The following is a 16,451-nucleotide window of genomic DNA, read 5'->3' on the forward strand; positions in this document are numbered from 1 at the left end:
TGCTGAACTGTTTGTTGTGACTGTCTGGAGCTATACTCGTGACTGCTTATCTCTTTTCTCCACATAACACGTAACCCTTTCTTTAGCTACACATGGTGCAAAAAAACGAGAGGATACTTTACTAAAGATTGAAGTAAGATCAAAATAAAGTGCTGAGAGAGGCTGACATTTAATTCAGGACACATGTGTAGCTAGGGCATGAGTTTTACTTTTGCTTTTATTTCAGCATTATGTTAGTTTCTACAGACCGAGTTACTGCTCTGTTTGTAAAGAGAAAAACAATGAATCCAGCCTTTAGATTCAGACTTTCATCTTCCACCATCCATCCTTCATCACTGCCTTGCTCTTTAAAAAAACTAAAAAAACTGTTTCTACAAGTTATGTACACACAGGCTGGGGTCAGTGAAGAGATGTTTGTGTTATCTGGAGGAGCCACTGATCCTGTCTTATAAGACTTTTATAAACACAAACTTGGAGAAAACATAACCGGTTATGGTGAGAAGTTGCTGCTTGTGTAACCTGCTCCACTGGTACGCACATGCCTCACCTATTTGTCCCTTGTTCCTGATTGTGTGACTGTGCAGACTCGTCATTCTAGACTAACCATGGAGCAGACTTATTTATGTGCCACATAGTTAACCTCTCTTACGAGACGATGTCTGATGACCAAATGACTCCAACATCATACTTTCTCAACTGTACCATGAATAATTGACTCATCTATTTCATTTTGCTCTATTTATACATTTTTGATGGTGTGACTCGGCAAAACATGCACCACTAATTGCAGCTTTGGAAGCAAATCTTATCCCTCACCTACTTATTTTTTCTTTTTCTGGTGTTCGTTTCAATCACTCTTCTTACCCAAAAAGTGGGGCAGGATCTAAGCTGCATCTTAGGTCTGGCTCCCCTCCTGCTCGTTCCAAATCGCTCCCCAGAAAGGCTATCAGATTCAGAGGGAGGGGAAGGTGTGATGGACAGCTAATAAAGGGGGGTTTTGTCTGCAGGCGTCTCCATTTTGAAACCCCAGGACTCCCGAGTTCTGGCCAGGGCCCAGACTGGAGTGAAAGGGTTGTGTTGCTGCTGCCTTTAAGGACTCACAGTGGACTCTTTACCATAGAAATACACACTCTCACATAGCTTTTTGCACACACACACACACACACACACACACACACGTCCCCTTAAATTAGATTAAAAATGTCAGCCTCTTTAAAGTCAAAATGTTCCTGAATAAATGATCCTGATAAGAAAAAGGAAACTCTAATCACTACACTCTGGTGTGAGGAGGGGGAAGCACTTTTTGTGTGTGTGCGCATCTGTATTGTTGCTATGGCCGTCTGGCACCGTCTGACACGGTTGTAAAAGGCACCCTGCTCTAATATTAATGCAACACAATTATGTGATTACATCCAGATCAGTGTCAACATAGCTAAGTGGCCTGTTTTTACCGCAGCCCTCTTTCAAATCCTGGCAGGCTAATCTGATCTGTCAGGCATGAATGTCTAAATTGCTGTCATTGTGGGTCTTCAAATGCAAGCTAATCCTTATTTTTTAAAGCAGGATCAAAGGAGGAATCTATCCTTGTGCAACTTTTCTACTCAGACTTTAGGGCAACTTCTTCTTTTGAGTTTGTTTAAGTTTGGCGTATAGGCTCAATAGAGGCAATGGAAATCTGTAATTGAGGAACACTGATTGTTATTCTAAATGCAAACGACAGACTAGCTCAGACCTGACTGTCTGGTTATTATCACTCAGATTAGATTTTTAAATGAATTGAATTGTTGCTGTGAAGTTATTGTGCAAAACCTAGGATTGCTGTTTATCCTGTTGTGGGGAATCCGGCGCAAACATGCATATAAACATTGTTTTATTACTGTGTAGAAAAACACCTTAAAGCTTCAATTAAAACGTCATACATAAAGTCAACAGTTGCAGGAATTTTTAAGCTGTAGGGATAAAGCATCTGTTATAATCTTCTGGATGAAAAAAAAAACAGTAGCATGAAATGATCATTTGAAAAGCCTCAACATCTTCAAATATCCATTTTGGGTACAAACTCTTCTAACTGCACGTGAGATTAATTTTGTCGCATCGTGACTAAAACAGCACAACGCTTTGGTGAAGTTCATTGAGTTAGCACATTTCTCATTGGAGTGAATCACACTCAATTTATTTTTTTCATTACTGTCCTGTGAGCCGTAATTTAGGCTCTTCCATCTTTGCAATTTGTATATAATGAGCATCTCAATGCTGCCCCGAGCCTGCGATTATATTTATGATGTTGGTGCTGATTACTGCAGGTCCGGTCGATTGGAGCCGTTTCCTGCAGACTCTTGTGAATTTAAAGCCCGGTGTGATCTTTCTTGGGTAATAATAAGTTCACTTAATTGTGACTGGGTTTGTTTGCTCCTTCTCTTCACTTTTAATGTCATTTTTCTGGAACATTTCTAAAATACCTAAGTGGTCACGTTTTGTTTTCAATTCTGTCTCTTTCCATTCTCTAGAGATTTGTGTCCTGTAGGGCACCCCGAAGCTCTCCGCCAATCAAGGTGCCTCCCAACGGCTCTCCGCCATGAGGGTGCGTTTCTCTCGAAAATTGGGCACCCTGGCCAAAGCTTGCTTCCTGCTCTGGATTCTCTGGCTTGGCTACCTTGTGTTAGCGCGCTCCTCTTTCCCCTCCTCTTCCCCAGCAGAGGAAGATAACGAGGAACGCGATGTCCACGTGAGACAGTTCACCGCAGAGGAGAGCGCGTCCGATGGGCAGCTTATGAGGCCCCTCTATGTTAAGGCAGCGCCAGACGGCACTGCGCCTGGGGAGTGGGGTCGGGCCACACACCTCAGCCTCAGCCCTGCGGAAAAGAAAGTGGAGCAGGACAGCGTGGAGCGCTATGCCATCAATATCTACGTCAGTGACAAGGTTTCCCTCCATCGGCACATTCAGGACAACAGGATGAGTGAGTGAGTAGACCAAACAGAAATGACCAAGTAGTCAGAGAGTGACTCACATTCTTTTCCAGCACTATCTTTTGCTTTGAAGGCTGCACCAGGCTGATAGTGATGCTAAATCTGTTTCAGGGATATATTACTCAATAGAGATTAAGTTGAGCTCCTTACTGGAATCAGTTTCTCCACTGACAGTTTGAAACAATAATGAAGGGTATCATGATGCAATGCAGGGCTTATTGAAGCTGTTGTAAGCCGCTCTTTTCCTGAATGGAGTTCCTTCATCCAGAGTTGTCTTCCACTGATATTCCCAGCTCAGCCTGTGGGATGAAGCGTGAAGTGTGAAGGCTTTTATCAGTAGTTTCTCCTTCTGCGTTTTGCTTATCTATTACTGGCTTCCATTCTAATGAAAGCCAGATGTGGTTTTCAGTGTTACGCTGTGTGTCCCAGTGAAGCATTTATTCTCTGTAGAACTGGATCCAGGGGGGTCCAAAGGATGCATTTTTTAAATTTGATGGCATTACACATGTTATTCAGCGTTTGTCCAGCTGACCTCACACCCTGCTCTCCTCACTGTCTGCTGCACATGAAGCAGAGCATTACAGCTGAAAAGACGACGGTCCACAGTAGAGTTGATTTAGACCCTAAAGAAAAGCCGTTTGAAAAGACAATTATAAACCTTTGCTTTTTTGTGCAAAATTGGGGAATAATCAATTTGGAAGAGTTCTATTAATCCCAGCATATCATTCCTCTGTGGTCCTGTGGTCCGCCGTCCCTTTTATAGCAGTGCATAGTGGGACTTATTGGACATTTTTGATAAGTGCACACTATTATTCCAAGTTGGCTACTTTTTTCAGTTTGGCTTTATGTTGATGAGTGTGTTATGTGAAATGTGTTAGGTCGTTTAAATCTATGACTTTAGGGTTTTGCAGTTCTGCATGTGCTGCACAGTCTCATCAGTTTCCTCCAGGGAACAGGTTTTCTGACATAATGACTTTCCCTCCACTAGGAAATGTTTCCAACATTGTGAACAACACAGTGCTGATTGTGATTATGATTATGAAAGAAGGGAAATCAGCTTACTTCAATTGAGCAAACGTATTTGATCTGATTCTTAGCAGTACCGGCAGAATTTGAGTTTCCACTTCCTGTTTTGTACACCACTTAGGAGCTCATAAAATGTTTTGGGCCCTCTTTCTATTTTATTGCTTGTCTTCTCATTGTTTCAAGTTTCTGCTTTTTTTACTTTGTTGTCCCCCCCCTCCCTGTCGCCCTTTTCTCTCTCTGTTCTGCTCTCTTGGTTTCTGTTAGTTCAAGTTTCTGTGGTCTCTCTCAGAGCACTGCTGTGGTATGTTGCTCACTGGTGTGATACCCTCCCCGCCCCCATCCATATTTCTGTGGCTCTTTATTGTTTTAATGACTGCCATCTGGATTAAGAGCAGATACCTCCTCCTGTCTTAGTAGTTTGAAGCTGCTCTGGCCACATGAAAAAAAAACCTCTGTCCTATATGAGTCCATTTAGGATGCTGTTGTGTGTATTTGTTTCATAAATATGTACTGTACATGTGTACTGTTACTTATGTCAACTCTTCCTGTTCCTCTTCTAACTCCCACACACACTCACTCATACCACAGATGCCGAAGTAAGAGGTTTGACTACCGGCGTTTACCAACCACCTCTGTAGTCATCGCCTTCTACAACGAGGCCTGGTCCACGCTGCTGAGGACGATTCACAGTGTCCTGGAGACGGTGCCTGCTGTACTGTTAAAAGACATCATCCTGGTTGACGACTACAGTGACAGAGGTCTGACCTGTTTGTCTGTTTTTTTGGTTTTAAATGATCTGACAGGAAAGGGTCTTTTAGCGCAGAAACAAAGACATGACTTTTTTTAACCTTGTTTATTAAAGCAGACAAACCAGACATCAGTTATGCTTTGATTTCTAAACAGGGACAGAGTCATGCTGCTCTCTGCTATATATAGAGAAAAGATGCAGTAAATAGATAATGCCTCTGGATGTATTTCAAAAGCAGTTAGAGGAAACAAGTCTGAACACATTCTCGTAGATGGTGGACTAAGGTCTATAATGACTACATGACAAACTGGAAGGGTTTTTTCCTTTCTTTAAATGTAGAAATGCAGGAATGTGGATGACGCTACAGTCATCATTCAGAATGAGAAAATCATTGGAAAAGTGATGGCAAAGGATTTGCCGTCTTACCTGTGGGTCTATTCTCCAGGCTCTTCTCGTCTCATTTGTAGAATTTTAACACAATGATTTTTTATGCAGACTCTTATTTCAAGGACAGTTAATATATTTTATTTAGGTAGGTTTTAGGAAGGCTTGTGAATGAAGTGGTGCATGCTATTCTTGAGCCTTCAATGTAGCTGCACATGATGCAGGTATGAATCTGAGTACTTAGTTTGTACTTGATTTCATATAAGTGGAAAAAAGCCTGAATCCTAATCTCCACTTACTCTCTTTTCTGATCTTTTAGCCCTGCTTACAGTGTCCATCAGCAAAAGAAATGTTGAGTGATTTCTGCAGTCCTTCGACTCTGAATGAATCTGCACGGTCACAGAAAGTGAACATAGGAGTAGCTCAATGTCCATTTGTCCCAGTGGAATAAGTGTTTGGTCAAAGCTAGTCTAGTCTGTACGTAGCGGAGACATTACATCATAATGATCACGTCAGTGTGCAGTGAGCTGCCATGACATCATTTCCTCTTTTTTAACCATTCTGGCCAACTGGAATGCTAGACATGCCGCTCCCAGACCAGGACAGTGACTGCAGACATTCTAATTTTTACAACTTGTTAAATAGGCCCAACATACAGAGCTTTGGAGCTCCATTGTCCTTGGACCATAACATGTGTGTGAAAGCCTAGAATGCTTAGACATTAATGTATTACTTGATGTATTAGGTAGCATTTTAAGCTAAAAACATTGACAAACTCACTATAAGTACCCTGCCAAGCATCAACTATAAATGAGAGCCTATGTGTATTTCTGTGGGACTTATTTGAAAGCACACTTTTCTATTGCCAACAAATAAGCCACAGCAAACAACTTAATATGTCTCTGCCAGTTTGATTGTATTGTCTGTCCTCCAGAAGCCAAAAATAACGAGACAGGAGAAAGAAGTTAAATGCAGGAAGAAGAAATAATGTAATTTTAATGTTACAAATTATAATTATAATAATGTGTTTTTTGTTTGTGCATTGTAACCAATAATAGGTTACCTGAAATCCAAACTTCCTGAATATGTGAGCAATCTGCAGCGAGTGCGGCTAGTCCGCACCAAAAAAAGGGAAGGTCTGGTCCGAGCACGTCTCATTGGTGCAAACTTTGCTACGGGAGAAGTGCTGACGTTCCTTGACTGCCACTGTGAGTGCGTCCCTGGCTGGATTGAACCTCTGCTGGAAAGGTGGGTCGACCGAGCTAGATGAGCTTTCTGAAAATCTAAAGCAAAAGAAACAGAAATACTAGACTTGAGTTTCTTTTTTTTTTGTTCTCTCTCTCTCGTGTTTAGGATTGGTGAGAATGAAAGTACCATTGTGTGCCCTGTGATCGACACCATAGACTGGAACACGTTTGAGTATTACATGCAAACAGATGAGCCGATGATCGGAGGCTTCGACTGGAGACTCACCTTTCAGTGGCACTCAGTCCCTGAACCGGAACGGAAAAGGCGCAAGTCTCGCATTGACCCCATCAGGTGACACTTTGATACTTTACAAGGACTACTCCTGTGGGTGAACACATAATGAGTTAGCCCGGACTAGATTAGAGTACTGCTAAAAAATGCCTCTTAGTGCTAATTTTTCACTCTATATTACTTAACATGTTCATATCCATCCTAATTTGTGGATCTCTTAAACACTAGGATCAATAAATCAACAAAGAAATGCCATCCAAAATATATGTAAACTTTTTTTTATGCTGCCTCAAGCTCAGTTTATTTTGCCTTTACACAAAATCTTGGATGGAGTTCAAGGGATTGCTGCACCTAACATCTTTGGGTCTTGCACTTCATGCGGTCTGTTGTGCTTGTTATCACACCCATTTGTCAGGCAGTATGTTGCAATATTGAATTATGGAGTCTTGCACTACATGAGCCGTGGAGATTACATGTAGCAACCACATGTCAGCTCTACAAACAAGACTATTGGCTTACCTTTTAATGCCTTCTTTCAATAAGTGAGTGTTTGTCTTTTATAAGGGGTGTATAAGACTCTTGAGTAGAAACATTAGCATTTGGTTGTTACAAGAGGACAAATTATGTTAGTAGAGGGGAATCCAGGGTGAAGAATGACCATCCTAAAGTGTGTTTGTACTGTTTCTCCCAGGTCTCCAACAATGGCAGGTGGCTTATTTGCTGTGAGCAAGAAGTACTTTGAGTACCTGGGAACATACGATATGGGCATGGAGGTGTGGGGAGGAGAAAACCTGGAGCTCTCTTTCAGGGTGAGTTCAGTTCTCCTTCAGTGAGGAAACAGAGCAGAAGCACTGTTCTATCAACTCTGCATACCGTACTTTGTTGGTTACTGTGATACAGAATGAAATATATCAATGAATCCCTTGTTCAAAGCTTTTGCGTTTGATATCTAGATTCATTCCTTTAACAGCTAACAGTCACCGTTGAGTAGGTAAGAGGGCGACACATGTCAGTGTCAGATCACAGTCAGCCACGGCATCTGGGCCTGCACCCTGATATTGGCTGACACCTTGTTGTGACGTTGGTGTTGCTTTTCACTTGTTTGCGTCAATCAAATTGGCACAGATTTAAGGCGATGTGTGAGTTTGTTGCGGCAAGGGTTTGGCGATGTAAATGAAGTGTGCATGATTTATAGTGTGTATGAGGTTTCACAGTGAAGCGGCTCATCCCCCTGAGTGATGCGTTATACATGTGGAAATAAAAATGCCTCTCACCGGGACTCTTTGCCATTCATAATTTATGTTCAGTGATTTGGTTTTCAGAGCTGCTTTTGGAGTGCTCAAAAATATGTTGCGGGCTAGAACTCCTGCTGAATTAAGATAGAAGGGCCTGTCATTTAATGGCTGTTTGGCTATGGATATATGATAATGATTTCCCGTGTGTAATTGGAACCCAGCTCAGCCAACTATTAAGAAGGACCTTGTTAACAACCTTTAAGTCTTTAAGGATGTTTTTTAGTTTGTTTTTGTTTATCCTTGGCGGAAGATCAAGTAATTATAAAATGCTAATTTCTGACATAAATCAGTTTTCAGATGTAGTCTCATGACTGAGAAGAAGAAGAGGTTGAATGAATTGTCACTTTTCTAGTCTTCTGACTACTCAAAGTGCTTTTACACTGCATACCCATCCACATCATTCACACACTGATGGTAGAGGCTGCTATGCAAAGTGTCCATCAGTATTAGCTAATCCCATGTAACACAATCACACGACTCTGACGAAGCAGTGGGAACAACTTGGGGTTAAGTGTCCTGCCAGAGGACACATGGGACATGTGGCTGCAAAGCTGGGGATCAAACCCCTGACCGTTCGATTGATAGTCGACTGACTCTACCGCTGAGCCACAGCCGCCATTCCCCCCTCCCTGTATGCAGCTTTGTTGTTGATTATTAATTTTTTTAATTACCAGCTGGTTTATTTGCAAGCAATTAAAATGCTTCCATGACAGACACTGTATTAAATACTGGTTGTAAATAAGAGTTAATTTCAGCTTACTATGTTTACTATGTGTACGTCATTGTGACAGCCTACATGAAGGCTTAACATGTTCCCTTTCTGCTGCTGTCTATAACACTTTACCTTTGGATGATTTTCTTTATTTCTTGCAGGTTTATAAATATCAACATAAACTTTTTTTATTTGCAGTCCACAGAGAAATTATGAACCATTATTTTAAGGTTAAAGAAATCTAAAAAGTACGTATGTTTAACCCCTCCTTAGGTGTGGCAGTGTGGGGGAAGCCTGGAGATTCACCCTTGCTCTCATGTGGGCCATGTGTTCCCTAAAAAGGCCCCCTACGCACGGCCCAACTTCCTGCAGAATACTGTCCGAGCTGCAGAGGTTTGGATGGACTCTTATAAACAACACTTCTACAACAGGAATCCCCCCGCCAAGAAGGTAGGACCGAATAAAGGAGCCACTTTTTTTTAAACAGCACATCTCACGAGTCATGTTGCTGTGTGAGGCGGTTTGAAAACTCTCCTTGTATCAGATTTGGACATTCAATAGGCCTTGAGTTTTGTCCTGGTTAGCCCAGTACAGGTTTGTTTTCATTCATTAAAATTAAAGCCCTGCAGTGATGCCATGTTAAACCCAGGATCACCTTGTTAATATGGCTCAGCGTGGCTAACTTTGATGTTCGATTTAGATGTTTCATATGATATGATTCACCTCAGTATATATATCAACATATGATAAAACACGGCCTGTCTGACTGGGTCAAACTGGCTTGTGTGTGTGTGTGTGTGTGTGTGTGTGTGTGTGTGCATGTGGGAGTTGGCATGTGTGTGTGTGTGTGTGTGTGCCAGAGCATGCAACAGTGTGTGCAAGGTGTGCCGTGCCTCTCATGTTCTGAGTACCACCGTCAGCATCAAACATTCATGTATCTCAGTTTCACCTCTCTGAAAGAAAGTACATTATTAATGTCAGGGATCTTTGATCAAACAATAAATTAGCTGGTCAGGGGGAGATTGAACACAGCAGTGCCAGACCACATAGCCAGCTTCAAATCTATAGTTTCTCTGTCTGATTGTCACTCTCAGGTTGTGAGAAAAAACCCTACCTGCGTGTTGTGCACACTCAAACCTATCGTACGTTTTTTTTTTTTATATATATATAAATGTTTGTATCCTTGATAAAGACATTTATTTTTAGATCTATCTATTTAAAGGAAACATTTTCACACTGGATTGTTTACTGGTTTATGTGAGAAACATTGCAACATTATGTGCACATGAAGCACCAGAGCATTAATATTTGACTAAATCATTGTAGCGTATCTGGGAGGCCTGGTAGTTAAATCCTCCCTTCAGGCAGTGCAAAGGTAAACTGTGTGTTTTGGACTTTGAGTTTATTAAGGCAGAGCTCCCCACCTCAGCAAACACAGCTATGTACAATGTGTCATATAGATGCTGCCATTCAGCTGCTAGTTCGTTTCTGGTTGATGTAAGGTAATATTTGCTGTAAGATCCAGGATGTAAATATTTAATATTAGGGCATGACTGTTTTGTTCACGACTCCTCAAATTTTTTTTTTTTTATCATATATCCATAGCCAATTTTTGAAAGATGACTGAGATTGTGTGCTTTCTTTACAGGAGACCTATGGGGATATTTCAGAGAGGCTGGTGCTGAGGAACAGGCTGAAATGCAACAGTTTTGACTGGTATCTGAAGAACATCTACCCTGAACTTCATGTTCCAGAGGACAGGGAAGGCTGGCATGGGGCTGTGAGTGTCTTCCATCTGTATCTGTATTTCACTATTTATCTTTATTACAAACTGTTTGCAGCTTCTGGGTTTCATTCTTGTGATTTGCAGCAGTGTAGTGACTGAAGGAAAAAAAAAAATTAAAGGTTTTGCAGTCGTGTCTTGCTTTCTAAACTTGATCTATTTTGAGTGATAGCGTTTGTCCTGGGGAAAGATAGGGAACATCCTGATGAAAGTGAGAAGACAGTTCTGACAAACAAAAGGCTTTGAAACCCATTTGGACTGGGATCAAGACCAATTCATCCAAATACAGGGTGCCGGATTCCATTGAAAAAGGCTTTGCACCAAAACATCTCTTCAAAGGAATGTTTTTGGCCTTATCATCCAAAAACCAAAGCCTACCAACCACCTTGTTATTTGTCTGCTTGTTTCACTCTCAGCAATGATGTCTCGTGTTTTATGTAACATAAATCCATAAACCTAATATAATATCTACTAGTGGTGGGCGATATAACGATATTAGATCGTGAAGGATTTTAACGTGCTGACGATCTGCCAAAGCAGGGAGATCGTAGAACCGGGCTAATGTGTTTCATCTATCATGCTGCAGTTTATACTGCGACACAGACGCGTCTCCCCCTCTCCTTTTTTGCTCCGCAGCGGTGAAAACGAAACTTAAAAGTAAAGTCCGCAAAAACAACTCCATCTCGGTTATATGCAACTGTTGTGATATTTTTCCAAACGACACGCTGTGAGCAACAGTTAACTTATCTGCATAGTTTGCATAGTTAAATTTACATCTCAGATAGCGACACAAGAAACCTTTTAATGAGCCGGAGAGACGTTAACAGTCAGAGACAGACAGGGCGGAGCTCAGACAGACAGTGGAGATATAACCCCGGTGTTTAAAATGTTGCTGTCGGTGTTTTCTGCTCTCTCAGTTTTTAAAAGTTACTTATCAAGCCTCTCCACCTGAAGCTCACCTGTTGTGATTACCAAATTTATAGGGATTACACTGAACGATGTTACATGTTGTGTGCAGCAGGCAGGTGAGAGTGAGTAACCATGGTGACTGTCTGTCTGTCAATCAACAATGTCCTGCCCCCTATGAATAAAACTCTTCTGTCAGTAAAACTTACTTTGATCATGTGTCACAGAATGAACACATTCTGTATTATGTTTGATTATATATAAACCAAACTAAATGATGTCATAAAAAACAACAAAGGCTGCAGAGCCTGTATGAAGCTATAGCTGGAGGAACTCTGCAGGGCTAAAATAGAACAGAAACACAAGAACTCGAAGTCTATGTTTTTAAATGAATGAATCACTGCGTGAAAATGTTCCCGATGAACATAAAAAGAGGACACATAACTAAATCATATAATAAGTGGTGCAGAAAACCTTCAAATTGTTCATAAATATTGATCAAATTGAGGGAAAGACATTTCTGTTGCTAAAGATGTTCTGGGTGTGAGACCTCCAGACCTCCTACAAAGATGTTTTTCAAATAGATTAAACTTGTCAGCACAGTTTTTGTGCATTTAAAAACATTATACAGGGAAATAAGTTTGGTTGAACTGGTCAGTAACTTGCAAATTTGTCTAAAGATAAAATCGTGATTGTGATTTTGCCAAAAAAAAATCGTGATATGATATTTTTCCCATATCTCCCACCTCTAATATCTACAATAGGGTAGGGAAAAAGTATCGGTACAAAACTTCAAGTGATCCTGCACTTTAAAGGTGCACTATGTAGATTTGGTAGGGAAATGTGAAATTTGGAGAAGTGTACAGATTCTGTGGTATATGTTCATAACTCTAAACACAAACTGTCCTCAGAGGAAAATTTGGTCCCTGTGACACTGTTTAAAGATAAAATGCTACGCGAGAAGTTATGGTGGGGGGCCCGCATTAGTGAAACTGTAACTCTCCTGGTAACTTTTTAGCTCCAAACAGCGTTCCAGGGAGCCATTTTTTCCTTTGAAGAAGTTAAAGTTTGTGTATTTAGTTCAGAAAATATAGCAGAGAATTGTTTCACGTCTCTGAACTTTCACATTTCAGTGACATTTCACATTCATTTTGTATTTTCTGTTTATCACATATTGTCTATGATTGTTTTGCAAATATATAGAATATATTGTGCATCCTATCTCATCCTTCCCGTCTTGAGGACTTTTGTCTGTAACCTCAGAGTCTGACCTGCTTGTAGAGAATAAAAACAATTAATCATGGTAAATTCATTGATATGGTTATTTATTGCTGTCATTCCACCAGGTTCGCAATTTGGGAATCCACTCAGATTGTCTGGACTACAACGCTCCAGATCATAGCCCGACAGGTGCCCACCTTTCTCTGTTTGGCTGCCATGGCCAGGGAGGCAATCAGGTACATACAACTGTTCACACTTATATCCTGTCTGTCTCCATCTCTCCTGCACATATTCTTGCTGTCACAATCTTGCAACCTCTCTTAAACCGATTGGGAAATGTATCTTCAAATGTCAACATTTTTTTGCTAACCCCTAAAACCAGCTGCCAGTTGTTTCTCATCAGAAAATAGCTCTCTGACGGTGTGTCTGGCATGACTGGGAAATGAAAGGCATAACTAAGTCTGGTATTATTTTTTATGCCCAAAAAACATACAGGTGAATCAAAGTTCTTTTAAATTGGCACCCAGCTCCTGTGATGGTGCAGCAACAAGCAGATTATTTATCTGTGAGGATGTATATTTAATGCTGCAGTCAGATAATAGGCACAGCTCTTTTCTGTGAATCTCTTACCTGCTCGATATCTCTGATTACCCCACTGAAGCACAGCATCAGGTGTCCCAGGTCACAAAAAGCACCACGTAAGCCTGAAAATCAATGTTTGAGTGGTTCGCAACTGAAGCAAAAACCGGAGGGCCCTTCACCGCCTCTTCCCCCTTTTCCCCTTGCCCACATAGAACCACAGTCCATTTAAAAGATACATGAGCCCTGCAGGCAGAATGAATGGCACAGCCCGGGTAAATAAGTTTGAAGCCAGACACGGGGTCTTTGAGCAACTCTTTTATCAGCAACAACCATTATGGGCCCAGATCCACCTGAAAGATGTATGAGACGTTAACAGAAGGATGCGGAGGTTTGAAGACTGATTAGCTGACTAAGCATTTAACGGTTAGACCGGGGAGTGTTGCCTCCTTTGTCCAGACAGGCCTGATTGTTGAAATGACACCAGAGGGAGGAGAGTTTGGTTTGTGTTCACGTCCGGTTGATTGAAAGGGCCAAGGCCCCGTCTGCACTGATGAGATCTCTTGACAGACATGCCATGCATGTAGCTTCTTCAGGACCTGACCTCAGAGCAGAGTGATAGAAGAACACACTTGCAGAAAGGCTTTCTTTTAAATGAAAGTAGATATGGGAAAAGTGCTTTTTTGCAGTACTTGTTTTTAGGTTGTTTGATTTTGTGGAAACAAAACAAAACAGGCAACTTAATTCCTCCAAATGTACTTACACAGTATTTATAACAAAGTTGAAGGTTTGGAAACATGAAGAGTAATAAAAAAAAAAGAAGGAAAAAATTAAAGCAATGAAGTGTTTCAACCTCAATGTGTACTCCCAGCTCAGTTTCTTTCCAACTAATTGAAAAGTTATTACAAGAAGATACACATGTTTGATTATAATGTCTGTCTTTCTGCTCCAGTACTTTGAGTTCACATCTCAAAAGGAGATCCGGTTCAACTCAGTAACAGAGCTGTGTGCTGAAGTAGTCCAAGGGCAGACCTCCATTGGGATGAGGCACTGCCCCAGTGACGCAGAGCCCAAACCCACCAGCATCATTTGGGAGTTCAGAAAGGTACGCACTTCTACAAAGGGTTACACCACCATTATCCTACAGGATTTCATTTCACACATTCTCATAGACTCTGTCTCCATCATTTCTCAGGATGGGACCATCTACCACCCTCACTCTGACATGTGTGCAACGGCCTTCCGCACATCGGAGGGGCGCACAGACACACAGGTACGCCGGTGTACCCCAGGAGACAAAACCCAGCAGTGGAAGTTTGAGTGGTAAAAGAAGAACAATGATAGAAAGTAGCAGTGAACCTCAAGTGACCTTTATTTTTTACCATAGTGCAATTACTACAGTGGATGTCTTCTGCTCTCGCTCTCCAAGACCACACTCCATTTTGAATGGGAATAGAGAGCTAATACAAAGATGGTGAAAAACTCATCATAAGCCAAGGACTCACCCTGTTCAGTGCTTTTATGCCCATGTGAATGTCTCAAGAGGAGCAGATTGAGGCTGAGTGAATGAGAATTACATGTCAAGGCTTATTTGGTCTTGTTACAGAGACCAGCTGAACTTTAGACTTTCAACCTGGGTGCTGCTTTTCATCCAAGTGCCTCTGCAACCAAAATGAAATGAAAGAGTGCATCAGAATAATCTTTCTTTAAAAAAAAAAAAAAAAAAACTAATACAAGAACTTGAAACCAGCTAAATTGATCTGAATACCCAGCAGCACACCAAGAAGTGCCTTTGAGACTGAAGACAAATTCCTAAATGAAACTACATGCAAAAAGATCATGCTGCACTACAAAATGCTACCTTAATGTGCAATAGAAGAAAACAAAAAAAGCAAAGTCATGATGCAAAGAAAACATGGCAGCGATGTAGTGCAGCTGCATGTTGCCCCTCACTGACTTTTTCCTACGTGCTCCATCATGTGAGAGGTTAACAGGGAGAGAGCGCCGCGGTCATACTAGACTGCCTCTCAAATCTATCTCTCGTCTGCGGAGCCGGTTCCACGGTAGAATGCTGCCTGAACAAGACCTGAAGCATTCATCAAGGGTGGTACTCAGTGCAATTCGTCCCAGAGGGCTTAGAGAGTTGACAGGAATGTTGTAATCTATTCTTCCCTGTTGTGTAAAATTAAGAATACCCTCAAGACTCGTCTGTCTGTCACTGTGCTTTTTCTGAAGAATTGTCACCCTTAAAGGACTGTTTAGTGCCGAAATGAAATGTGCCAGTGGATGTCAAATAGAACATTTAAAATGTTAAAAACAACCCTGGCTTGATGTACTTGATGTGTATTAAAACACAAAAGCCTTAAAAGTAAAACCTGTTTAATTTAATTTAATACTTCAATTTGCAGTGCCAGACTGTGTAAGACTCCAGTGTGTAAACTTTACTTGAAAAAATGTCAAAAACACTTCCTTGCCGCCGCCCCCCCCCCCCCCCCCCCCCCCCCCCCCCCCCACTGAAGACCCTTGTCATGTTTCTATTTAAGGGACCAAGAGATGCAATGTAACTGTTTTGGAAATGTAGCAGCAGCTGTATTTGCCGAAGACTGCTTATCACTGAGCGATGTTTGGTGTGGGTGCTCCTTTGAAATGATGAATATGAGATATTCATGGCAATGAATGGACACAGTGCGTTAACATGTAAGAGGACTCCTGTTAAGTGTTACCTTTTTTTAAATGATGTTTGGTGTAAGGGACCAGAGTGGGACGGGGTGCTCTCAAAAAGGAGCTCTAAAACTACTGATAATGAAAAGGGACGATGGTGATTACTTGATATGAAGGAGCGGGTGACTGAAGTGGGACGGATGTTTCAAAGAGGATAAAAGCTTCTTGGATGATTGAAAGAATAAAAAACTAACCACAGACGCACATTGTCATTTTCTTTGTTTCTATGTCAGCTCTACAGTGTGTGCCTTTTCCTTATATTCCTGTTTTCTCCGATAATCTGACACGTGCAGCAAAAGACAAAACGACTAAAGAGCAGATTTAATTCTTCTTCATTTAAATGATGTGTCATGTTGAATAAAAACAAATGGTAAACGTTAAAGAACTGCCACATCATCCCAGTGCTCAAGCCATTCAGACAGGGATCACAGTATACACAGTGATGTGGCTCCACCTACTGGTAGGAAACCTGGTAACACTCACAACAAGTGATAAGTTAAAGTCGAGACACAGGGTCATCAAGGTCAGTGGGGGGCTAACCTTGGTGGTTCATATAGAGGGTGATAAGCTGAAGAATGTTAGCCATGTGTTTTATTTTTCTATATATTAGAAAATGGTTAACAACAGAAA

The 16,451-nt window shown here is 41.3% G+C and overlaps 1 protein-coding gene across 1 annotated transcript in view; it reads left to right on the forward strand.

Annotated features, from left to right (window-relative positions):
• The window catches only part of poc1bl (POC1 centriolar protein homolog B (Chlamydomonas), like), a 16,137-nt gene extending 549 nt beyond the window's left edge, over nucleotides 1-15,588 (forward strand). The window contains exons 2-11 of the mRNA XM_061059344.1: nucleotides 2,508-2,961; nucleotides 4,582-4,751; nucleotides 6,184-6,373; nucleotides 6,479-6,664; nucleotides 7,296-7,413; nucleotides 8,885-9,061; nucleotides 10,260-10,391; nucleotides 12,647-12,757; nucleotides 14,053-14,205; nucleotides 14,296-15,588. Of these exons, the coding sequence (XP_060915327.1) occupies nucleotides 2,576-2,961; nucleotides 4,582-4,751; nucleotides 6,184-6,373; nucleotides 6,479-6,664; nucleotides 7,296-7,413; nucleotides 8,885-9,061; nucleotides 10,260-10,391; nucleotides 12,647-12,757; nucleotides 14,053-14,205; nucleotides 14,296-14,427 (1,755 nt within the window). The 5' untranslated portion in view covers nucleotides 2,508-2,575 and the 3' untranslated portion in view covers nucleotides 14,428-15,588. The remainder of the gene's footprint in view (nucleotides 1-2,507; nucleotides 2,962-4,581; nucleotides 4,752-6,183; nucleotides 6,374-6,478; nucleotides 6,665-7,295; nucleotides 7,414-8,884; nucleotides 9,062-10,259; nucleotides 10,392-12,646; nucleotides 12,758-14,052; nucleotides 14,206-14,295) is intronic.
• The last annotated feature ends 863 nt before the right edge of the window (nucleotides 15,589-16,451 follow it).

The sequence above is a fragment of the Labrus mixtus genome, chromosome 16, assembly GCF_963584025.1.
Source record: "Labrus mixtus chromosome 16, fLabMix1.1, whole genome shotgun sequence".
Classification (NCBI taxonomy): Eukaryota; Metazoa; Chordata; class Actinopteri; order Labriformes; family Labridae; genus Labrus; species Labrus mixtus.